The sequence below is a fragment of the Cricetulus griseus genome, chromosome 2 (assembly GCF_003668045.3).
Source record: "Cricetulus griseus strain 17A/GY chromosome 2, alternate assembly CriGri-PICRH-1.0, whole genome shotgun sequence".
Classification (NCBI taxonomy): Eukaryota; Metazoa; Chordata; class Mammalia; order Rodentia; family Cricetidae; genus Cricetulus; species Cricetulus griseus.
The window spans coordinates 223,489,848-223,515,299 of NC_048595.1; the positions used below are offsets into that span (position 1 = coordinate 223,489,848).

The 25,452-nt window shown below is 44.6% G+C and overlaps 1 protein-coding gene across 5 annotated transcripts in view; it reads left to right on the plus strand.

The window, feature by feature from the left end:
- Positions 1-25,452, plus strand: part of Osbpl1a (oxysterol binding protein like 1A) — a 208,517-nt gene that overhangs the window by 95,023 nt on the left and 88,042 nt on the right. For all 5 annotated transcript variants that reach the window (XM_027404345.2, XM_027404347.2, XM_035440270.1 and 2 more), the window contains one exon: positions 1,492-1,598. In XM_027404345.2, the coding sequence (XP_027260146.1) occupies positions 1,492-1,598 (107 nt within the window). The remainder of the gene's footprint in view (positions 1-1,491; positions 1,599-25,452) is intronic.

Sequence of the window (25,452 nt, forward strand, 5' to 3'; positions counted from 1 at the left end):
CAGACATCCAGCATGTGCTACTTTCTTAGCCATTTAACAAGCAAGTAGAGAATAAACCTTGACAGTGTATACCAAAGATCTAAAACGAAAGACTAAGTATGGAAAGTCATATAGAAGCTTTTCGCCATTTGTGTTCGTTCAGAGTCACTGTCCCTGGGGAACTGTTGTGGCAGAGGGGATAATGTGGGGTCTGCCTGCTCTGATAATAAGGGAAGGTGATTCACTTCTGTATTTACTCATTTTCCCTGTTGTTACTTACTTCTACCTTATGAGTTTAAATAAACAGTTTTCTTATATAGGACCCTTTTCCTTAAATCACATTAATGTAGACAATTTTGGAATATTTGAAGTAAGACAGGAAGATTGGTGTTTAGAGTTTACCCCCTTCGTATGATGTGAACACTTGCACATGTGTTTTTAGTGATGTGCCTGAGATCCTAAGCTTTTCTCTTCAGACCATAATTCCTCTCCAGCCAGAAGTATTTGCATCTTAGTAGGAACTATGGCTTATGGCCTGATATTTGCTAAGTTTTTCTTTGGCTTATATGGCTTTGTTTATGGTCTTGACATTGAATAAGTCAAGATTATTTGAAATATAAAGAATGCTGCAAATTTTTCTTTTTCGGTTTTATTTTAATGAAAAGTTTTCTTAGACATTAATAATTTTATTTGGTTGGAAGAATAAATCTGAATGATTTTAGTGTGTACTTAACAAAAAGCCAAGCATTTTTCTTGCATAAATCTGGATAAGATATTCACAGCATCTTACTTACTTTAAGTGATATATTTCTGTTTTTCAGCTTTCACTCACCTGCATTGGATTTTTTTCTTCTTTGTCTTTCTTTAAAAACAAAAACAAAACCAAAAAAAAAATATGAGTAAATGCTTAAGATTTGTCCTGCCTGCCTGACTCAGGGTCTGATATTGCCATTTTCTTCTTTGTTCCTAGCATAAGCATACACTAACAACAGGCTTTCATAAGGGATACATTTTTGAAAGTACAAATATCAATTTATGCCAAACATTTTTCCAAATAAAAGCTAGAGGAAGTTGAATTAAAGCCGCCTTCAGATATGTTAGCCTCCATGTCAACCACAGAATTATTTTTGTCTCTTTTTAGCATTTCACTTTTGAATAAAATTACTTACCCAGCAGAGACTGTCATGACAGGAAATGCTGTATTGCAAGTAGCACTTTCTACCCTTGCTGGCCAAGCTTGCCTTAAGCATCACAAACTGTCCAATTCCCGTGGGCTTTTTAAAGCCTTAGCTGTCCTTCTGGGGTGGCAGGCTGTTAACAACTGACCTTTTCTTGTACTCTGATGTATGTGATGACAGCAGGTGTTGACCTACAGTAGGAAGAAGCACACTGATGTCCCTGTGCACAGCAGGCAATACATGTGGAGTGAGTGGCTATCGGATGCTTTGTGGTTTTACTTTAGCATTCCTTCACAATCACTCATGGTATCTACCCACTTGTGTTTGTTTACAGACATGCTTCCATCATTTCTTCAGAAAGCCGAAGTTGTCTCCGAAGCTTCTAGAGAGACTTGTGTGGCCTTGAGTGACTGCCTCCACCTCTTAACTAAACAAGAAGGGGTAGGTTTTGGAATTGAATTTTTCAAAGCAATTGCTGGGTGTCACATGCCTAATTATCTGATAAGCCACTGTGTTCAAGTTGTTCAAAAGTAGTGTAAAATCAGTTTTATCAAAAGAAGTGAAAACTTCATTTCCCATCAAAATCAGAACTTACTCATTCTTGACCAGATAGGATGATTGTGAAATAAGCTGTGTTTACATCTTTGGGATGTATTGATGTAGCCATATTAAATAAACATGTGTAACACTCATCTAGCCAAGGTGGTTGTGACATTTCAATAAGAGGGATGGGAGAGTATTCTAGAACACACATCCATATATGAGAGTTGCATAATGCCTGAGGTCTAGAAAACAGGAGTTAGGTTGCCTGTCTAAACCGAACTCCATGACAAACTTTGCTCTGCTGCTTTCTGATTCGACAGTATGCCATCGGAGTTTCAAATCTGAGGAAGAACATCGTGCATGTCCATTCATTGTTCTTTTGCTAAGGATTAGAATGTTGTAAAATATCTTTTGTTGTCTGAATTGGTGTTTTTCTTGTCTGTAGGTTTTTTAAATTTCCCTTCTCATTTTAATGTGTGTGTGTGTGTGTGAGAGAGAGAGAGAGAGAGAGAAAGAGAGAGAGAGAGAGGAGAGAAGGAGGGAGGGAGGGACCTTTATTTTCTTAAGATATCAAATATCTTTTTGTTATAATTTATTTGCAGTATGGTCAGAAATTGGGTTTCATAAAATCAGAAACATACAGCTGGTTTATGGGGTTTTGTTTGTGTCTTTATGCAGAGATTGAACATTTTGTTCTTCTACGGGTAAAGCAGAAGCCTTACAAATTCATATACAAGTTTTAAAATTCTGCCTTTGTATGTGTATCACAAATTTCATGTATGATATTCTTATGTGGAAGAGAAGAAAACACTAGTATGAATTTATTGGAAAGAGTGGGGTTTTTTTTGTTTTTTTGTTTTTGTTTTTCCTCGAAACAGGGTTTCTCTGTGTAGCTTTTGAGCCTATCGTGGCACTCGCTCTGTAGACCAGGCTGGTCTCGAACTCACAGAGATCCTCCTGCCTCTGACTCCAAAGTGCTGGTATTAAAGGTATGTGCCACCAACACCTGGCCGGAAAGAGTCTTAAGACTACTCCTGTCACAAGCACAGGAGAACGATAACTGTGTACCAAGCCTTTCATTATTTTTTTTTCATTTTTATTCTTTTTTAAAAAAATTATTTATTAGTTCTAGTTAGGGAACAAGCTTGTTTCAAATCCCTTCTTCCTCTCCCTCCCCTCACCCGCATCCCTCCTCACCCCCAGCCACCCCCACCCCATCCACCCACCACTCCCCAGGCAGGGTAGGGCCCTCAATGGGGGCTCTGCAAAGTCCACCAAATCTTCCTGTGCTGGTCCTGGGCCCTTCCCCATGTGTCCAGGGCAGAGTGTAACCCTTCACATGGGATGGGCTCTCAAAGTCCCTTCTTGCACCAGGGAAAAATAATATCACCACCAGAGGCTCCCTGGAGTGCAGAGGCCTCCTTATTGACATCCATGTTCAGGGGTCTGGATCAGTCTTGTACTGGCCTCCCAGACAGCATCTGGGGTCAATGTGCTCTCCCTTGTTCAGGCCAACTGTTCCTGTGGGTTTCTCCAACCTGGTACAGACCCCTTCGATCTTCATTCCTCCCTCTCTTCAACTAAATTCCAGATTTCAGCTCAGTATATATCTGTGGATGTCTGTCTCTGCTTCCATCAGCCACTGGATGAGGGCTCTAGGATGGCATAAAGAGAAGTCATCAGTCTCATTTTAGGGGAAGGGCTTTTAGGTTATCCTTTCCACCATTGCCTGGATTGTCAGATAGTGTCATCCTTGTAGGTCTCTGGAGAACTCCCTGGTTCCAGATCTCTTCTTGGGCCTATAGTAGCTCCCTCTGATATGGTATCTCTCATCCTGCTCTCTCTCCTCTGTTCTTCCCCCAACTCACTATTTCTGCTCCTCCATTTCCTCTCCTCTACTCCTCTTCTCTTGCTCTTATTGTAGCAGCTCCCTCCCTCCTACCCTCATGCTCCCAATTAGTTCAGGAGTTCATGCCACTTCCATTCTTGGGGACCATTTATTCCTTAGAGGTCTTCATGTTTCCTAGTTTCTTTGGTGAAGAGGATTATAGGCTAGTAATCCTTTGCTCTATGTCTAAAATTCATATATCAGTGAGTACATACCGTGTTTGTCTTTTTGTGACTGGGTTACCTCACTCAGGATGGTTTCTTCTAGTTCCATCCATTTGCCCACGAATTTCAAGATTCCATTGCTTTTTTCTGCTGAGTAGTACTCCATTGTATAAATGTACCACATTTTCTCAATCCATTCTTCAGTTGAGGGGCATCTAGGTTGCTTCCAGGTTCTGGCTATTACAAACAATGCTGCTATGAACATGGTTGAACATATGTCCTTGTTGTATGAACATGCACTATTTGGGTATATACCCAAGAGAGGAATGGCTGGATCTTGAGGTAGACTGATTCCCATTTTTCTGAGCAACCGCCATACTGATTTCCAGAGTGGTCTTACAAGTTTGCACTCCCACCAGCAATGGAGGAGTGTTCCTTTTTCTCCACATCCTCTCCAGCATAGATTGTTATTGGTATTTTTTATTTTAGCCATTCTGACAGGTGTGAGGTGGTATCTCAGAATTGCTTTGAGTTGCATTTCTCTGATGGCCAATGATTTTGAGCACTTTCTTAAGTGTCTTTCAGCCATTTCAGATTCCTCTGTTGAGAATTCTCTATTAGTTCTGCAGCCCACTTTTTAATTTCATTGTTTGGTGTTTTGGTATCTAGCTTCTTGAGCTCCTTATATATTTTGGAAATCAGTCCTCTGTCAGATGTGGGATCAGTGAAGATCTTTTCCCATTCTGTGGGTGGTCGTTTGTCCTACTGACTGTTTCCTTTGCCTTGCAGAAGCTTCTCAGTTTCAGGAGGTCCCATTTATTAATTGCAGACCTCAATGTCTTTGCTACTGTCATAATGTTCAGGATGCTGTCTCCTGTGCCAATTTGTTCAAGGGTAATTCCCACTTTCTCTTCTAGAAGATTCAGTGTGGCTGGGTTTATGCTGAGATCTTTGATCCATTTGCACTTAAGTTTTGTGCATGGTGACAGGTATGGATCTATCTGCAATTTTCTGCATGTCCGAATCCAATTGTACCAGCACCATTTGTTGAAGATGCTATCTTTTTTCCATTGTATAGATTTAGCACCTTTGTCAAAAATAAGGTATTCGTAGGTGCGTGGGTCAATATCAGGGTTTTCAATTCGATTCCATTGGTCTATCTGTCTATTTTTGTGCCAATACCAAGCTGTTTTCAGAACTATGGCTCTATAGTAGAGCTTGAAGTCAGGGATGGTGATGCCTCCAGAAGATCCTTTATTGTAAAGAGTTGTTTTGGCTATCCTGGGTTTTTTATTTTTCCATATAATGTTGAGTATTGTTCTTAAGTGCCTTTCTGCCGTTTGAGATCTTTCTGTTGAGAATTCTGTTTAGATCTGAACCACATTTTTAAATTGAATTATTTGGTAGTTTGATGTCTAGTTTCTTGGGTTCTTTGTATATTTTGGAGACCAGCCTTCTGTCAAATGTGGGGATGGTGAAGATTTTTTCCCATTCTGTAGGGAGCTGTTTGTCTTATTGACCTTGTTTTTTGCAGAAGAACAGAAGCTTTACAGAAGCTTCTCCGTTTCAGGAGGTCCCATTTATTCATTGTTGCTCTCAGTGTTTGTGCTACTGGTGTTCTATTTAGGAAGTTGTCTCCAGTGCCTATGCATTCAAATGTATTTCCCATTTTCTCTTCTATGAGGTTCAGTGTGGATGGATTTATATAGAGGTCTCTGATCCACCTGGACCTGAGTTTTGTGCATGTTGATCCTGTTCAAGACAGAACTGATTCAAGGTGTAGGTCCAAGTTCATATTGAAACCAATTCAAGTGTGTCAGACAAGTGTACTAACTTGCCTCTTAGGGACAGAGTCACAAGTTTACTGCAGGTTAATACTATGCTCCTGATGGCTTTAGGTCAGGTGGGTGCCATTCATCCAGTGTGAGGTTTCCTTTCTCTTATATGTAGGGGGTTTCAGCCTTCATTTGTCTGCTATGTGTGATGTGTTACTGGAACTGGTTTTCTGATTTAGCTTTGGCATGCTCCCACGTCCACATTTTCCTTTGCTAAGTTTTTAGGTAATGTTGCACTTGGCATGAGAAAGCTAGCTACTGGTCTGTGCCGTGGTTTGTGTTGTACAGATGGTAGTTGTTTACCTGCACAAACCAGATAGTCATTCTGCATCAGCACTTTCACCCGAAATGGGGCAAAGACTGTTGCATAAAACAGAGTCACTCAGGGCAAGGCACAGCCCACATGATGCTGTTTTTTTATAACCTAGAGCAAGCATGCATAGCCTGCTCTCCTCAACCCTCACTCCATTATTCCTTTTAGTGATTAAATGTCAATTTTTCTAAAAACACCCTTTCTCGGTGTTTCTGTTTTTGGTGGTTTGCAGATTTCATATGCTAGTTTGTTTGTGTGATACAGTGTTCTTAGTAAATCTGAACTGAGATAATAACTTTGGGCTCAAAAAATTATATTTCTGGTTTCATACAGTATTTAGCACACTGTAAAAACAAGTCTCTCATTTCTTATATGGTACCTAATGAATGTTCAGTTACCTTTTGGTTCTAGGGAAGGTATGATTTTAAGACTGAAAAACAGGTTGGTGTGTGTTTAATTTCTGAAAAAAAATATATGTTTTAATTTTTAAGCCATCTGCTTAATAAAACAGTATATATAACCCATCTCTTACTGAAGAACAATTTATATAGACAAAATCATTAGCCTTTAGTAGTAAGACTTCAATTCTTTTCGCTTCTAAAATTTGCCAGGAAGATTAAATACAGTAGTATAAGCAGAATGCCCTGGTGCCTGGAGGGTGCTGAGCTCCCAATAAAAACTGGCAGTTATAAAGATTTTACATAAGTAACACTTGATACCTCCTCTCTGGGTCTTTAGCATTTCATTTGTCTTGTTTGAGAAAAAGCAGTGTTATCTAAGGAAACTATTTGAATGCTGAGTGTGGTGTAGCACACATCTCTAATCTCAGTGCTTATGCAGGAGAATCCTCATGAGTTAGTTCAAAGAGAGCCTGGACTACATACTGAGTTTGAGACTACTCAGAAACACAGTGTGAGACTCTTCACCAGCCCCATACAAGAAAAGAAAAGAAAAAAAAAAAACTATTCCCTACTCTAGGGATGATGCTGTTTGTTTCCATGTTACCACTTGCATGTGTGTATCAGTGTGTGACAATACCAGTGCTCTTTCATGGCTGATGTAAAGGCGACATATAGGAAGTTGTCAGGAGCCCTAGGCTGAAAGTGGGGTGGGCTTGGTTTCACTTTCAGTCTTTAAACACATATATGATGGATTTCTGTAAAATGAAATGTCTAAATACTACAGGATCAAGTGCCTCCAGGTATATAGGTACACAGGGAATACAACACACAGCATGGACAGCTTCTCTCATAGAAACTAGTATTTAATGTTTCAGACTTCACTATACCTTTAAGTAGCTTTCAGAAATATTGTGAAAGCCCATCTCTCAGTAAAATGTATAAATTTCTTTCGGAGAAAAGAAAAGTAAATGATAAGTTGTATCTATGAGGTTCTTCTTTTATTGTCATCATCAAAGCAAGTTTTCAATACACGGCCATAGCTGACCTCGAACTCTCACTGCTTCCAGAGTGCTGGGATTGTTTTTTGCAGTACTAGGGTTGGAACCCAGGGCCTTGCGCTTACTAGATGAGCATTCTACATTCTGCCATATTCCCAGCCCACATACTGATTTAGAGTGTAAAAATTTTAAACTTAATTTTCTATTTTCAGGTGTGTTGGGATTTTCTATTTGCAATTGGTCATGATTCTTTGCCTTGATACAGAGATACATTCAAGAAAATGTTCACAGGTTATGCTAAAGAGAACAGTTTTAATCATGCCTTTAAATTCTTATTTGCTCCTTGAATTTTACAACTATCTGCTTGCATCTAGCAATGGAATGCTAACCCTTTGATTTACTTGGTCTAACACTGTTTATTCATGAGAAAAGCAGGTTGTTAGACATGCTAAAATCATGTCCATGATCCAGTAAGCTGGCTTGACATAGGAACTAAGGCACTTTAAGTGTTTTTGGGCCTTTGTGTATGAGTCATACCTTCTGTTTCTGTAATTTATGTGTGTTTTTGCTTTTTGGTGCATGCTTTCATGTGACCTACATGGCTGGAGTTTTTAATTACAACCTGTAGATAAATGAAGTATTATGGCAGGAAGGTTTTATTTATTTTTAAAAAAAATCTAACTAGTTGAGAAAATGATAGTATTCCAAAATAAGCTGTAAATTGTGTGTGTGTGTGTGTGTGTGTGTGTGTGTGTGTGTGTGTGTGTGTGTGTGTGTGTGTGTGTAGGGGTGGTGATGATGGGAGAGGGCCATGTGGAGTCCTGAGGAGAACTTTGGCTGTTGTTCCTCTGACACCACCCACCTTGTTCTTTGAACAAGGTAGTCATTGGCCTGGAATTTGCCAAGTAGGCTAGGCTACCTGGCAAGCCCCAGGGATCCACCTCTGTCCCTTGGGTTCTGGGGCTCAAACTCATGTTCTCTTGGAGCATTAAAGGCAAGCACTTCACTGTCTGAGGTATCCCCTAAACCAGTTTGTTGATCTTTAAAAGGGAAAGCTACAAGAACACACAGAAATAGTAACTGAGTTTTTGCTTGTTATTTTTTTTTCCCTTTAACCTGCTTTGAGGCTTTCAAAAAGCTAGAAATTTGTTTCATAAATTGTTTATTTCTATGGTTTTTCTCACCAGAGTGTGGTACAAAGATACATGGGAACCATCGTAGGCATTCCCCTTGTTCTGGTATTTTGCTCCTGTGTGCTTAGTCAAACCAGTTTTTCCAAGTCAGGAACCTGCCTGTCTGAAGTTTCAGAAGCTCACTTATAAACATTGCATGCTTCCATGTTAAGCCTCTTGCTGCTGAGGAGTGGTGACCCATATGTATGTTGGGTGATGGTGTAAGGGAAAGATCCAAATACAAGACTGGGCCATCTGAAAGGTGTCCAGTCTGTGCTGCTCTTCTGGATAGGAACTTTGAATAGAAGTCACGTGATTGTGTGGGCTTGCCACTTCCAAGGCATGGCCTCTGATGTTCTGTGCTTTCCATCAGTCATTTTGTGTCCTTCTGCTCTTGTTTACTGATGGCAGCTCCTCCAGCTCTGCCGCCTCTCCCATTGTGAATTCAGTGCCCATTCCATCAGTCCATACCACACCCTCACCCCAGCGTGGCTCTGCATGTGCTCCCTTCCTTTCTTCTTTGGTTGGATGCTTCTTTCTCATATTTATAGCCGTTATTGTCTCTGTATATCCCTTTCCAGTTTCATTCCTGAAAATGTGCTACTTCTCCTTTCAGTTTCTTCATTCCACTGCTCCACAGAAGTGATTCTCAACAGTGTCTCCCTGTTCAATGAGAGCATGTGTTTGTTGTTGTGATTGACACAAACTCTCATGTAGTCCAGGCCAGCCTCAAATTCACTGTGTAGCCAAGAATAACTTTTAACTCTTGGTCTTCCTGCCCCTACCTCCCTAGTGCTGGGATTACAGACTATCGTACCACTAAGCCTGGTGAGAGGATATTTTTAAATTATCTTGCTTGGCCTCTAAAGGACTTGACATTTGGCTACTTACTGCTTTTTTGAATATTCTGTGGCCTCCATGGTACTTCTTTTTCAGCTCCTTTGCCTTTCTGGCATCTCTGTCCCTTGCTTATTCACCTTGCAAAGCATTACTTCTCCTTCCTGGGCTATAAATATTAGTAGTTATGTGGGTTTCTATAGCATCCTTCCTGGATTATTGCTAGTACCCACTGCTTTCACTAGAAACACACAACGATTTAGATACCTACCTTAGACATTTTCTGTGCTATGAATTGGTATGCCAGCTGCCTTTTGAACACTTTGTGTGTTTCTGTAAGAGGTATCTTAAGACGTTTGTCTAAAACTGAATTACCACTGAAGTCAAGACCACAGGGACTGTCTCTAGTTGACTCTTGTGCTTTATCCCCAGTTTTGACTAAATTCTGTCTGTCTCATGACCCCCATTTCCCTCCCCTCTTTTTCCGTCCCAGGATACATTCTCCCCCGCTGCTCTGGTAAGGGTCCCAGGTGGCTGGCTCTGAGGATATCCACCACTTCTGCATCCCAGTTTCCACCCTTCAAAACCAGCTTAGGCGTTCCTCCTGCTCCCGGAGTCCTTGCTACCACATTGCACATTATAGACATCAGCTCTTTAAGGACACAGCTGTCCTCATTAGTCCTGTATCATAGGACTTGGCATGTTGTAGATGGTTAATAGACATCTGAGTGAATGAACGATGACTGTACAAAAGAAGGGCCATCACTTTTGGGTCAGATCAGTCTGTATCTAAACTCTGCTGCTTCAGTGTCAAACAAATTAATACCTGTTTGGGAATTCCACTTCCAGATCTGAAAACTGAGATACAGGAAGGCAGGTTCATGTGATCAGTGCAGTGCCCCTTCCCATTTCACAGGCCTTGAAAACGGCCATCTAAAACAAAGTACCTTTTGTTGTTTCCCTGCTGTGTTGAAGACTTCTTCTGTAAGCTGAATTCTTTTTTCCAGATCTTTGGGCCTGAAGGGGGAGATTCTGTAGCCAGGGCCTCCCCTTCATTGCCAAGTGTGGCTTTTGTAAGTACAAGAGTGCTTAGTTATCAGTCTAGAATTTTCAAAGATACTGTGACACTTTCCAGACAAGGATTCCAAGTTTTCTGAGTGAGCATGTGTACCCTGCAAATAGATTGGTCACCGATCTAAAGGAACATGAGATACTCTATGACTTGTTAAACAAATACCAATTTTGTTTATTGCTGCCTGGCTCAGTAAAGTACTCTCCGAAGTGGAGGACAGGTGTATACATTTTAGAAGTTAGTTTCGTTTTGTCTCCACTGGAGCCTCAGATACTCAGAAGTCTCATTGGCGTGTCAGAAGTGTGTATTTGTCTGGGAGATTGCCTGCCCCGGCAGTCCTTGTCTGTCCTTCAAAGACGGTCAGAATGAGAAACCATCTCTAAGGGGTTTCGGTCAACAGGGCATAGTGTGTGGCTCTTTGCTCAGCTCCAGCTCATTCTGGGGTGTAAGCATGTAGACTAGCTCTGCTTTAGGGATAGTGAGCCCTACTGCAGAAGCCAAGACTGCAAGGAGAGCATTGCTTTTGCTGAGTTTTCTCAGCCACAGCGTGCTGGCCTTTTAAAAGTTGTCAAGGAGAGGGCTTGAGCACAAGGCCACTCTAGGACCTTGCAGGATCCTATGTGCGCTGCTCACTCTGCACGCCAGGAGCAGTTCCCTTACTTCTCCTTGGAGAATCTCAGCGGTTTGGAGGCTGCCAGCAAGCTCTCCCCGGTGGCAGTCCCTACCTTAGCTTCCCAGAGCCGCCACGCCACGCCGGTGTAGGGGAGGGACCGAGACCACAGCCGCGAAGAAGGGAACCGCCCGCCGCAGGCTGCAGGCCACGCCGCCCGCTTGCTCTGTCGGCTCAGCTCTGTTGGCTGGGACTCTGAGGGCGGGTGAGCCCTGGAGGGCGGGTCTGAGGCCGAGCCCAGCAGCCAGGGCGAGGGGCAGAACCGACCTCTGTGGCCAAGCAGCAGAGTCCTGGGCCACCAGCCGAGCCTCTGCCCGACCTCAACCACCACCGGGAAGGCGGGCGCTGCTGCCCGACTAGGGGCGGGCCTCAGAGGTGACTTCGGGAGACCTTGCGGTACTGCCCTGGGTCGCGCCTCACCGATCAGATCGGCTGGAGGGGAGGAGAGCAGGCCGAAAACATCTGTGCTGAAGCTTGCTCGAGAACTGGGGTGCAGCGCACCAGCCTGGGTCTTCAAGATCCAGCCCAGGTGGGTGGGTTTGTGTGCTTGCTCTACCTTTCCCTGGCAGCTCTGGTGGGTGGGGGTGGGGTGGCTGGGGTACACGGCGAGGAAGAGGGGAGCAGCCAGATGTGATCCAGGGATGTGAGTTGATCCAAGAATAGTTGGACGGGTTTGTGTAGAGCCCAGTGGAGCCGTGCCTGCATGGGGAGGGGTGATGTAGCCAGAGACCCAGTGTCCCCCTTTCTTCCGGGGGGGGGGCATTCTGCCCGATGTATGCATGTATGTGCCTTGGGTTCCTAGAAGAGCCCCCAGGGAACAGTCCTTGGCTGTTGTTTCCTTTAAATATTAGTATTAGGTCAAGCAAGCTGAGGTGGGAGGAGTAAAGCAATGAAAGACAATTGTCCTAAATAACCTTCCAAGTTAGTGATTTTTTTTCCTTGTCTCTGTTCTGGTTGACATTGACATGAACTTAACCACTCCAGTTTCAGAGATCGCTGAAATTCCAGGAGCTGGCAGGGAAGTGCATGTGAGGACCGAGGAGAAAGAACTCATGTGTATGTGTGGGGGCTTTCATTTTCGAGTGTGTTGGTTAAGGGTTTTTCATTACTCACACACTGTCTTTGTAGGTTAAGCTGGCCAGCGTCCCACCCCTAGCATCCACAGGAGCTGGATTTTTCTGTTTGAAGGGAGATGGTCAGGAGAGAACGATGGAAGGGTAGAACTGAGTACAGCTCTTTAGAGTTTATGAAGCTATTAAAAGTTTCTTCATTTTAATTAGGTTCAAGGAAGGCACTTGGCTTTGAAGGCAGAGAGCATTGCTTGGCAGAAATCATTGTGAAGGAGAAAAAATGCTTGCAATCCTTGTTGGTGGACTAAGTGTAGGGTAGATCATGAAGGCTAAGTATAAACTTTCCATTCCACACGATGAAGTTTCTCCTTTAATGCTTGATTAGCACTGAAACCAATGATTTGCAAAGGTAGTTCAGTTTTGGTCTGTTAAGTGTTTAATCTGAATGTAACAACCAGGCAGCTACTTCAGCTTAGGTCTCTTTGTTACTTCTGCCATGACCGGAGTTTTAAAGGAATTTGGATCCCTATGAATACAGTTTCTGGATTCTAGTCCTCTTCTTTAGGAGCTTTTTATAGATTGCTTTCAAGAATTTCACTGGTGATAAAATGACCCATATAATCTTTCCACTCTGTCTTTCTACATGCTACAAAATGGGGAAAATAACTCAATTATTCCATAATAAAGTTAGATGCATTATTCACATACATGATAGGTTATAAAAGCACATTTAAAGTAGCATATATAAAATGATGAGTTCTTAATAGCATGGGGCTGATGCCTATCATCTCAGCACTCTGGAGAGAGTCCTGCAGGAGCCCAGGGTTGAAGATTTTTTACAGAAGCAACAAGTCAAAAGTAGCAAAGAGGGGTGAGTGTTAACAGACCATGAAGACTGGATGAGTAAAAGCAAGGTCATTTTCTAGGGGCTTTGTGGCATGTATCTAAAGAGTTTTAAACCTCGGTTGAGCAGTTAATGTCACGGGAAGATTTTAATCAAGGCAGAGATTTGATCAGATTTGCTGTTTAGAAGGAGTGGAGGACAGGCTGGAAATCAGGATGGCCAGGTCCAGGGATTCAAGAGAGATGCTAGGATGGAATCAAGTTTGACTTAAGGAAAGGAAGTTACAGAGCAGAGAAAGATTTCTAAGTATACATCGAAGCTGGGTTGAATGTGAGGAATGAAGGGGAAGGCTGAGTTGTGGCTGACTCCTGGCTTCCTGGTGTAAATTACTGGGTAGGTAGGGAATGGGAATGTGGGAAGATGAGTTAGCACCTGGCATGTTGATACACCCTTCTGCATCCTAGAAAAGCTTGGGAATCCCTGGTACTCCTTCAAGTCACCTAAACATCCTTTGTGCCCATAGCCCCCAAAGTGAGTAATACCACATGAACATGAAGCTTGGGAAAGTTCAACATCACAGGAATGAACAGCCAGAAAATTCAGTCAGAACTTCAGGGGAGCTCCTGTGACCCCAGGGGGCTAGGCATGCCATTGTCCCGAGGAACGGCAGCGTGTAGTGGTACTGCTTTACTCTCACAACTTGGGAAGAAGCCTGAAATGGAAGAAGAGCAAGGGAGTAGAAGTGATAACCGTAGACTGTGATTATCTCTGGGTGTCTGTGATCTCAAAGAATGGCAGCTTGTTCTGTTCTTCTAGTCCTGATGTTTGGAATTTCTTTTTCTTGTTCTTTCCTGGCCAGGACTTTAAGGGTAATTTAGGTAGATGCTGAGATGGCAAATCCACATTCTTCTATGATTAAAAAACAAAAAAGCAATTGTAAATTCTATAAATACCACTCACCATATTAATGATGTTCACATTTCATTCTTATATTTTTCCATATCAGGAAAAATGCTAAGCTTCAGATTTTGGCGTCTTCTTACAAATAAGAATGGCTTATAATTTTTTTCTGTCTGTCAAGTTTTTCTGTGGTTATTCTGATCTCATAAAATCAATTTGGTAGTAGTCACTCTTCTGTTGTTCCCTAGAACTTGTGTAAAATTGAAATGATTTTTGATGTTTAATAGAAAATTTCTAACAAAGCCATCTTTGTAAGTTTTGTGGACTGCTATTTAAACATATTAAATAATTATAGGGCTACTTTGGTTTTCTATTTCTTTTTTGATTAGCATTAGCAAGTTATGTATTTCTAGGGGCATCCCCTTTCCATTGAAGTTTTGGAATTTATTGTCATGAGGGATTCTTAGTACTGTACCCTTATTATCTTTTAAATTTTTGTTGGAGCTATAATTACTCCCCCCTTTTAAAATATTTTTCTGAAGGCATTCTTTCTCTCTTCAAATTAGTCTATACCCCTCAAATAAGTTTTGTTAAAGCTTTGCTTGCCTGTGTCTCAAAGAGCTGCCTTTAGCTGCAACATCTATTGCATCTTATTATTTTTAATTAAATTTTACAGTTTTCTCTCACTTTCTGTGAATTAACCTTTCCCCTCTTGTACATTTGTTATGCTTTCTCTTCTGAAGTGTGGACACTTTGTTCATCATTTGTTCTTTTCTAGATTTTAGTTATTCTTAATTTGAGTAGTTTGTAATTTAGTGAATATCAATGCTAGCTTTACCCATTACTTTATTTTATGAACTCCATTATTGCACTTTAAAGATCACTTTTTGACAGGCTGCATATACTAAAGTGTGATGTATAGGCACTGCTGGCCTAGCATTAAAAACACCTGGAACTTCGAGAAGTTGTATACCTTCCCGGTTGCCCTTCCCTTCACCTGCCTACCTGTTTTGTGTCTATGACTCTGTCTTCCTCACACACTTATTTTCTATGCCAGTCTTTTTTGTCGTCTTCTTTTACCCTCTCCCCTTCTTGCCTTGCTATACGTCTTTTAAAAATCATCTGCTCACAGTCCAGGATGGTGTGCATCTAGTTTTCTTTAATGCTCACAGGTTCAGCATTTACCACATTGGGGGTAGGAAGGATGCCTAGACAGGAGAATGTAAAGTGGCTTCTATGTGGTACCCTGAGCCATCACAAGAAGTAAAGAGAACTTGTTCTTTGCTGGGAGCAAGCTTTACAATAAGGCTTACCTTTTTCCTGTGTACTGAGGGATGTTTTCCTAATTCAGCCCCTTTTTGTCACAGGTTGTATTGAAATTGAAATGAGATAAAAATAAATTTATTATTAGTTTTATGTTTAGGTAGTCATCATATGCTCCATTCTTTAGGAAAATCTGTTAAAATAGGAATTTGTCACAGGATGGCATGGTTCCAGCCTGGTGTATTAGATGAGAGACACCATGATGGGAGCAGCAGGTGGTGGAGGGGATGACAGCAGTGCTGAGGGGTTTTACTCAGTGGCTGAGACACAGGGAGGCCTGTGAACACAGGAGCAGCTCTTCTGACTGCAGGCTCAGGCCTGCCTTCCTATGGGGGAAGCCTGTTAGTCTTTACTTAGTTGCCATTTGCTACAGTGAAGACACTGGGCTTTTCTGAGATGTATTTTTGAGCAGTCAGCTTCTACTTTGAAGAATGTCTCTGTAGTTGAGATTGTGTTATTATTCTGGGTTCTAAACAGCTGAATTAGAAGTGATGCTTTGTGGGCATAACTTTGTTTGTTTTGCATGTGATAAAGATGACTGGAGGACCTTTCTCATTTATTTTTCTTTTTCTCTGTTTCTTGCTGAGAATTGAAAGCAATACATCCATCTTGTACAACAACTGTCTCACTAGTTTTTTGGGATTTTGGGGAGGATTGATTTGAGTACATGGGATAGATGAAAGTAAAAATACCCTCTTGTTAGCTGAAGCAGCTCCATGGAACACTGTGTGAAAGTAATTGATCTACTCTGATTTCACAGAGGAAGGAGTAGGGCCTGGGGAGAGGCTCGTTAGTTGTCCAAGTTTATGTAGTAGGAGGATGTGAAACGTAGAGCTAAATCCAGAATGTGGTCTTCAGATTGAGCGCCAAAGAGCATCAGTAACAAACACAGCCATAGTGAGGAAAGTTGGTCCACAGGGGAAAAGGGCCACCTTTATCAGTGTTGATGTGGTCTTTGTATAAACTAGTTTTTCAACTTGACGAAGGTATACCAAGTTTAGAAATAAGCAAAGCAAAGGGCCAAGAACCCTGAAATGGCTTTAGACCTTGCACAGAATACCTGTGTTCCAGGTTCATAACAGGAAATGGCTGTCATCTTGGGAGAAATTCTGCTTGGGATAAATTGTGATTTAGAAGAAAATAAAATGTGTCCATCTTTCTAGATAATATAATGTTGCCCTGAGATTAAACCAGACTGTCAGTGATTTAGCTTACTCTGTGTTTACTTGATCCCAAAAAAACTGGCACTCATGGAGGTGGAAGTTGGGTATATACCTCAATTCTTCTAGGACATTTGTGAGAAATGGGCTTTATTGACACAATATCTTTGTCCTGTAGCAGACATATTCCCCTATAGTGGGTAAGAAATTAGAGCTAAGGGCAAAGAGGGAGTTTGTTTTCCCTAAAGAACTGTGTGTTTTTTCTCTCCTTGTGGACAATTAAAGGTTCATAATTGATTGTATTTCTCTCTCTGTTTTGGCCTTCAGAGAATTGAGAGCCCCATGTATGGCTTGTCCATAGTGTCTCCATAGGCCCTGTCATGAAGGGGTCTTATCCCATACCTTATTAGAAATTCTTTAGTATGTTCATGATTTCACTGTTTGGTAGTCTCTGCATTACAGTGTTATATATCAATTAGTTGAATATGCTTGTGCCCTGGCGTACTTTTGTATATAGTAATTATATTTTAGACATTTGATTTTGACTTCATTTTAGATAATTTCAAGGACCCCAATTAAATAGTGTATATTATAATGGGAAGTTTTTTAACTTTTTGTGTGACTCAATTTAACTATATATTTTAGTCCAATATTTGGAAAAATAATTTGAGGGTATTAAATATAGATAAGACTTTCCATCATAACTACATTGAGTTTGTCACTTGGTACCATTAAACACATGTTACTGCACAACTGTCTCATCCACTCTGTAAGATGGAAACTCAGTCCATGAAGCAGTAGCCTGTTCCCTACTCTCCCAAGTTCTGGAAACTCATTCTGTTCTCTATCTTTATGCAGTTGGCTCTCTTTTGTACCTCATGCAAGAGGGATCATACAGTAGTTATACAGTAGTTATGTATTTACCTTTTTCTATTAGACTGGATTCATCTCCCATACCATTCTCAGTGTTATTCCTGTTATAGCTGGGTCAGGATTCCTGTATCTGAAGCATATAATGTCCCACCCTTCGTGTGTGACTTCTCCCTTGGGCTGCTGTAAAAAAATGCTGCTGTGAACATGGACATGCAAGTACTTCTAAGTCTGGGTTGTCATCATGGTTGTGCCTGCTAGGTCATATACCATGTCTCCCGATGGCTTGTCGTGGCACAGCCATACTGCTTTCCACAGCAAGTGTACCATTTGATGCTCTTGTCAACATCACCAAGGCTCTGGTTTCTCTGTATCCTATCAATATCAAATTTACTGTTTGTTGATTGTTTTCTTAAATAGTAATCATCCTAAGAGTATATCGTGTGACAAAAAATATAAGTAGAATTACTAAGATTTTCTATGCAGATATTACCCTCCAATTTGTCAGGCTATCCCTTCCTGATGTTGGCCCATGCTTGCCTTGAAAAGCATTGATTTAACATTGTTTTTGAAACTGTACATCATTTGTTATTGGTGGGAGGGTGTACCTTAGTGTAACCCCTTTGCAAATGCTCCACAAAGCAAGCATGGTTTCATGTGTGTACATGCATGTGTGAGTATGTACACCAGTGTGAGTGCATGGGGAGCCAAAGGTTGGTATTTGTTTCTTCCTCTGTTCTCTACCTTACTTCTTGAGATATGATCTCTGACTGGACCTAGAAATCCTCTTCTCTCTACCTACCATCCCTGATATAATTGATTTGCCTGATTCCTTGGGTAGGTGCCAGTACTTTACCTACCCCGAATCTCCCCAGCCTCAATGCTTAAGATTTTTATTTTTTTAAATTAAGACTTGACTTAAATATATTTTTAATGTTATCTTTTTGTATTGTAGATTAATTACTTACTTAATTAGCTAATTAAGTAATGACCCTTTGAAATGTGACAGCAAATCAAGTGTTTGTCATGTAGAGGGTTATTAGAGGTATGAAATATGAGATGAGAAATGTTGATAGAAGAGGGTCCCTAGGGCCTGAAGAAACAGTCAATATTTCCTTTTTTTTTAAGATTTTATTTATTATGCATACAATCTTCTGCCTGTATGCCAGCAGAGGGCAGCTGGCACCAGATCTCATTCAAGGTGGTTGTGAGCCACCATGTGGTTGCTGGGAATTGAACTCAGGACCTCTGGAAGAACAGTCAGTACTCTTAACCACTGAGCCATCTCTCCAGCCCAGTGGATATTTCTTAAGTCAAAAAATTATAGACTTGGTTTGAAAAGAAAACTCAGAATATTTTATATTGAAATTAGTTTTGATCTTTAGCCATAGTTATAAGTACAGAGTTCCTAGAAACTGTTAAGAAAAAAAAATTAAGATTGAAACTTGAGAAAATGTAATCATAGAATTATAAAGGGATCCTAGACATAATGGATTTTTGTTGTTCACAGGCATTCTTCCCACAGCTTCTGGCAGCCAGGCAGTCACCATAGCAGTATGTGAACCCTTGTGTTGATGATCAGAGAGGTGTGTATCCAGTGGCTAAGAGTCACACTGATGTGGATGAATACAGTCTCTCTGTACTTACTGTATTATCCTAGCATCCTGTAACCTGGTTTTGCTTTGCTTTCCTCACTGGTGTAATGGCATCTGTACAGTGCTATGGTGGAGCGGCTGTATCAGAGTAAACAGCATGACCCATAGCTCCTGCTCCTGCTGAGTGGTCCCTTTGAGCTGCTTGTTCCACTGCAGGAGGATAAGTGGCAGAAGGTTAAACTTGCCATCGAGGTGAAGGTTTATTCCCTTCTGTCCTTTTGAATTTATGGTTCCAGGTCAGCTGTGTAGTGTCTTTTCTCTCATTTGCAGGTTTCTCAGCTATTTGGAATAGCTAGAAAATTCCTTTTCCCTAAGCCAAGCATCTCATAGCTCCTTCAGCATGACTACTGTGTCAGACTTTGCAGAAGGCTGTCTTCTCTTCTGTGAGAAAGGGTACTTTTTCTTAAAAGGTGTCTTTAGAGACAGAGCAGTTGCACAGAAAAGGGGAGCACAGAGTGTGGCTTTTCTCAGTAAACATCCTAGCTGCTAGTGGGGATCCTCCAGTGCTCTGCTCAGTTCTGCAAGACTATGGGACTGCAAGGACACGGGGGTGACCCCGATACCCTCCATGGGCCTCCTCTTCACATCTCCTTGCCATGGCCTAAGGATATGTGACACCTCCTGTCTTTCCCCTCAGTAGTTGGGAAGTGAGACAAGTGCAGGATTGCCCTCTTACTCACAGTGGACTCCCCAGGACCTGGAATGCCTGGCATGGAGTGGGTGGCTGACGAATTCTTGTTGGGTGAAGAGGACGGGACTGCACCCTTCTGCTTTGAAGACTGCAAAATACTGGGCTTGAAAGGGGCCCTTGAGGACCAGTTAAGGTCAATTTCTTTTATTTTTTTAAAGCTTACAAAAAAGTACAAAGCCATATTAATTGTTTTTTAGACTTTTGCAGATTTAAGTCACTTTGGTGTGCTTAGTAAATAAATATTCCCTTTTAGCCACCTGCTAGACAACTTTATTTGCTGGAATACCACTGACTGTGTGTGCATGGCTTGGGAGGTTTAGTATTCTCGGGAGTTAGCCCACTAAATTGGTTCCCATATGATCTTTTTCTCCTAGTTGGAGGACCATGAAGGTACTTGCCACATCAGAAGAAAACATTAAAATTTGACTGGGGCAGAAACACAGAGAAACATTTTTCTTGGCGTCTGTGTGCATGCATGTCTGAGCATGTATAAATGTTCAAGTGTGTAGGTGTGTAGGTGGAAGCACCTTACTTGTATGCCAGGGTGCTGATCCTGAAGGCTGTCTCTTGGCTACACTGGCTGCCCAGTAAGCTCTAGGGATTCCCCTGTCTCTGCTTTCTCAGGCCTGGGATTATAGGTGGAGCATCATCGTGCCTATCTTTCCAACTTAATGCAGGTTTTCATGCTTAGGTGGCAAGTGCTATGCAATTGAGCCATCTCCCCCTCAGCTTTTAAAAAGTGGATGGTGTGAAGCTGTGAGGCTGTGAGGCTGTGGCAGGCCTGGAATCCCAGCAATCAGGAGGCAAATCAATGTGAGTTTGAGCATTGTCTACAGAGCAGTTCCAGAACTGCCAAGGCTGGACAGAGAAACCCTGTCTCAAAAAACAACAAGAAGTGTGATCATGGACTATCCCTGCCCTGGAGCTGTCCTCAATAGAAAGAAGGAAGGAACTCCTTGTTCTTGTTGAGTACATGGGCAAATCCAATCAAAATCTCATCCATTATTTCAAGTTTCAGGACAGGCAAATCAATTCCAGGGTATAGGAACCAGAGTATCTGCCTGGGCTGGGTGGAGAGAAAGGCAGGGTAGCAGAAAAGGGCCTGGGAATTGAGGGGAGGGAACCCTGGGAATGTCCTGTCTTTGTGGCAGTGCTAGGTGGGTAGTATGTGCATTTGCAGGGGACTCTACCCCTAAAGCAGATGGGTTATATCTAATCTCAATAAAATTCCTTCAAAAGTACACTTAGAGTTGCTATGGTGTCATTTGTGTTTAAAATAACCTTTCTAGTTCTCTGCATTAGCAGAACTGTCAACTACAACCTGCATGACTACTGAAGATAAGATTTCATTGAGTTGTGGTTAAATTCTCCACCTTTACAGATGATCACTTGTCTATTGTGGCATATTTCTTAAACAGAGCTTTATTTCAAGGTATGTACAATGCACAAATCTGTGGAGAGTGATTACATAAGAGCAGGTTATTTTTAGGTGGAGAGCTTTGCAACCATAGGTAGTGTCCTTAGCACACTCTCAGATTGGGTTCCTAAGCAGATGCCAAGGCAGCCCTGTGCTCTGACTGACTGTCTGGAGGGACTGACTGTCCAGAGGCCCTGTGCTCTGACAGAGGCTCTGTGCTTTGAGGTTCTGTGCTCTGACGGACTGTCCAGACTGACTGTTCTGAGGTTCTGTGCTCTGACTGACTGTCCAGAGGCCCTGTGCTCAGACTGACTGTTCTGAGGTTCTGTGCTCTGACTGACTGTCCAGAGGCCCTGTGCTCTGACAGAGGCTCTGTGTTCTGACAGAGGCTCTGTGCTCTGACAGAAGCTCTGTGCTCTGACTGACTGTTCTGAGGTTCTGTGCTCTGACTAACTGTCCAGAGGCCCTGTGCTCAGACTGACTGTCTGGAGGCCCTGTGCTCTGACTGACTGTCTGGAGGCTCTGTGCTCTGACTGTCCAGAGGCCCTGTAACACTTCTCATCAGATGCCTGCAAACTGGATAGAGCATTGATGGTGCCAACATTGATTCCTAGGTGGACCTATTTTTAAATACTTTGATGACTGGAAAATTATGAGAGACATAAATGGAAGTGTATCAAAAAGCTATTTTTTACATATAATAAAATATAACAATCAGAACTTAGGATCCACTAGCAAAATTTTAATAAATAATAAATACACATAAAGCAGCATATATTACTGCTTAATACTCTTCATTGTTTTTCCATTAGAATAACTTTTTTGTTTTTTGAGAAAGGATTTCTCTGTGTAGTCTTGGCTGTCTTGGAACTTGCTCTATAGAACCAGTCTGGCCTAGAACTCTTGGAGATCCACCTGCCTCTGCCTCCCTCCCTAGTGCTGGGTTTAAAGGTACATGCCACCACTGCTTGGTAAACATGTTTTTGTTTAACCTATTTTTTGAAAATTGTATATGTATGTGCATATGCCCATTCATGGCGGCCAGAGGGAGGATGTCAGTTGCTATTTAGTTTCCTTGAAGCAAGGTCCCTCACTGAATCTGTAGCTTGTGCCCCTGGACTCCCACCCACTGCTGTCAGTAAAACCACAGTGATCTCCTCTTTCAATCCTGTCTCATTTCCTTGTCACCTCCAGTGACAGGGGACAGGCTGGAAGAACTGTCACATCTGACTGTTTACATGGATGTTGGAGATCTGAACTTGGGTCTTCACGGATAATTTTTAAGTAAACTTAGTCTGTGGTAGACTATAAACACATTATATGTATCAGTGTTTGGGTTTGCCTTTAATAAAAATCTCCAAGCCCCAAACCATTGCCTTAAGTGAATTAGAGTTCTATTTTTCCTTCACCTTGAAGAATCAGGAGGTGGACAGTATGAGCTGGCATGGAGGCTTCAGTGTTAGTGGCAATTCCAGGTACCACATTCTTGTGCCTTCTTCCTTGAGTAGACTTGGTAAGTTCTGCAAAATACTACAGTCTTTTGGCCAGAGCTTCTTCCCATAGCTGAAGGTGATGGAGGGACTGAGAAGTAGACTCTTGGCTGGAGGCGTGTCATCAGTTAATATGTTGGGGCTCTTTGCAAGGAAAGGTGGAGGATCAGTGTTAACTGCACCCAGCAGCCTCTGACTGGCCACAGCCTGGTTGTGTGTTAGGAGTCTGAAACCAGGCTATCAAATCTGGGGAACCGTAAAACACATGTAACCTGACCCCTGTTAGTTGTTTGTGGGGAAACCTCAGGTCTATGCAGATGTCTGCCTGATAGACCTGCCAGTACTTGGATGAAGGGGCTGTTCATCCGGAGGGTATGCCACCTGCTGAGCCTCTCCTTAGAGCAGTGTGATCCCTAGTAGGGCATCCACAGACGGGTTCCAGCCATTGTTTGCTGTAGTCCAGGTGACTATGCCTAGTTTATTATCCCCTGTCCACAAACATAGCAGGTATGACCCCCACACACACACTGTGTGTGTGTGTGTGTGTGTGTGTGTGTGTGTGTGTGTGTGTGTGTGTTTTGTCAGGGGTCAACCTCAAGCACCATTCATTTTGTATTTTAAGACAGGATCTCTCACTGGCCTGGAGATCTCTCCCTCTCCCTCTCCCTCTCCCTCTCCCTCTCCCTCTCCCTCTCCCTCTCCCTCTCCCTCTCCCCCCTCTCCTTCCTCTCCCTCTCGCCTCTCTCCCTCTCTCCTCCTCGCACTCCTCCCCCTCTCCCTCTCCGTCTCTCCCTCTCCCTCCTCCCTCTCCCTCTCCCTCTCTCCCCTCTCCCTCTCTGCCCTCGTCCCTCTCCCTCTCCCTCGCTCGTCGGCCTCTTCCCCTCGTGCCCTCTTCCGCCGTCTCCCTCTCCCTCGTCCTACCTCTCCCCCTCTCCCTCATCCCCCCCTGCGTCCCTCTCCCCTCTCCCCTCGTCCCTCTCGCTCTCTCGCTCTCCTCTCTCCCTCTCCCCCTCTCCTCCCTCTCCCCTCTCCGTCTCCTCTCTCCCTCTCCCCTCTCCCCCTCTCCCCTCTCCCCCCCTCCCCCTCCTCCCCTCGCCCCTTCCGCTCCTCCCCCTCACCCCTTCCCTCGTCCCTCTCTTCGCCTCTCCCCGCCTCTCCTCTCTCGCCTGCTCCCTCTCCCCCTCTCCCCTCTGCACCCCTCTCCCCCCTCTCTCTCCCGCCTCTCGCCCTCTCGCCGCGCGGTGCGCCCGCCCTCTCCCGCCTCTGCGCCTCCTCTTCCCCCTCTCCACCTCTCGCCCCCTCCCCCTCTCCCCATCTCCCCCCTCTCCCCCTCTCCCCCTTCTCACCCTCTGTCTTCCCCCTCCCCCGCCTCTCCCCCCCTCTCACCCACTCTCCCCGCCGCTCTCCCCCTCTCCCCCCCTCTCCCCCCCTCTCGCCCCTCCTCCCCGCTCTCCCCCCCTCTCCCCCCAGTCTCGCCCCTCTCTTTCCCCCTCTCTCCACCGCCTCTCTCTCCCTCTCTCCCTCTCTGCTCCCCCTCTCTCTCTCCCCCTCGTCGTCTCTCCCCTCTCTCTCCGCCCTCTCTCCCCCCTCTCGTCCCCCCTCGTCTCGCCCTCTCTCTCCGCCTCTCTCATCGCCTGTCCTCGTCTCTCACCCAGCGGCCCTCTCTCTCCCTCCTCTCTCTCCCCCTCTCTCTCCCCCTCTCTCTCCCCCTCTCTTCCCCTCTCTCTCCCCCTCTCTCCCCCCCTCTCTCCCCCCTCCACTACCCCCCTTCTCTGCACCACCCCTCTCTCCCCCTCTGCTCTCGGCCCCCGCTCTCTCCCCCCTTCTCTGCCCCCCTCTCTCCCCCCCCTCTCTCTCCCCTCTCTCCGCCCCTCTCCTGGCCCCCCTCTCTCTCCCCCCCCTCTTCTCCCCCTCTCTCTCCCCCCTCTCTCCCCCCTCTCTCCCCCCTCTCTCCCCTCTCTCCCCTCTCTCCGCCCTCTCTCTCACCCCTCTCTCCCCCCCTCTCCCCTCTCTCTCCCCCCTCGTCCTCCCCTCCTCTCCTCCCCTCTCCCCTCCCTCATCTCGCCCCTCTCTCCCCCTCTCTCCCAACCTCTCTGCCCCCCTCTGCCCCCTCTCTCCCCCTCCTCCCCCTCTCTCCACTCTCTCCCCCTCATCTCCCGCTTCTCTCCGGCCCCTCTCGTCCCCTCTCTCGCCACTCTCTCCACCTCTCCTCGCCCCTACGTCCCCCTCTCCACCCATCTCTCCACCTGCTCCCCTCTCTCTCACCTCTTCGCACCTCTCGCCCCCCGTCATCCACCTCTCCCCCCCTCTCACACCTCTCCCACCTCTCCCCCCTCTCCCCCCCTCCCCCCTCTCCCCCTCGCCCCCCCTCCCCCCCTCTCCCCCTCCCCCTCTCCCCCCCTCGCCCCCCTCTCCCCCCCTCTCCCCCCCCCTCCCCCCTCTCCCCTCTCTCCCCTCTCCCCCTCGTCCCCCCCTCTCCCCCCTCCTCTCCCCCGCCTCTCCCGCTCTCCCCCCTCCTCCCCCTCCCTCCCCTCCCCCTCCCCCTCCCTCCCCCTCACCTCCCCCTCCTCCCCTCTCTCTTCCCTCCTTCCCCTCATCTCTCCCCTCTCTCTCCCCTCTCACTCTTCCCCTCTCTCTCCCTCTCTCTCTAGTCCCCTCTCTCTCCCCTCTCTCTCCCCGCTGCCTCTCTCTCCCGCTCTCTCTCCCCGTACGCCTCTCTCCTCCCGACTCTCTGCTCCCGCCTCTCTCTCCCCCCTCCTACTCTCTCCCACCTCTCATCTCCCCCTCTCTCATCCCCTCTCTTCCCCCCGCTCTCTCCCCGCCCTCTCTCCCCCTCTCTCCTCCCGCCTCTCCTCCTCCCCCTCTCTCCTCCCCCGTTCTCCTCCCCCTCTCTCCTCGCCCCTCTCCTCCTCCCCCTCTCTCTGCTCCCTCTTCTCTCTCCTTCCCTCTTCTCTCTCTCTCCCTCTCTCTCTCTCCTCTCTC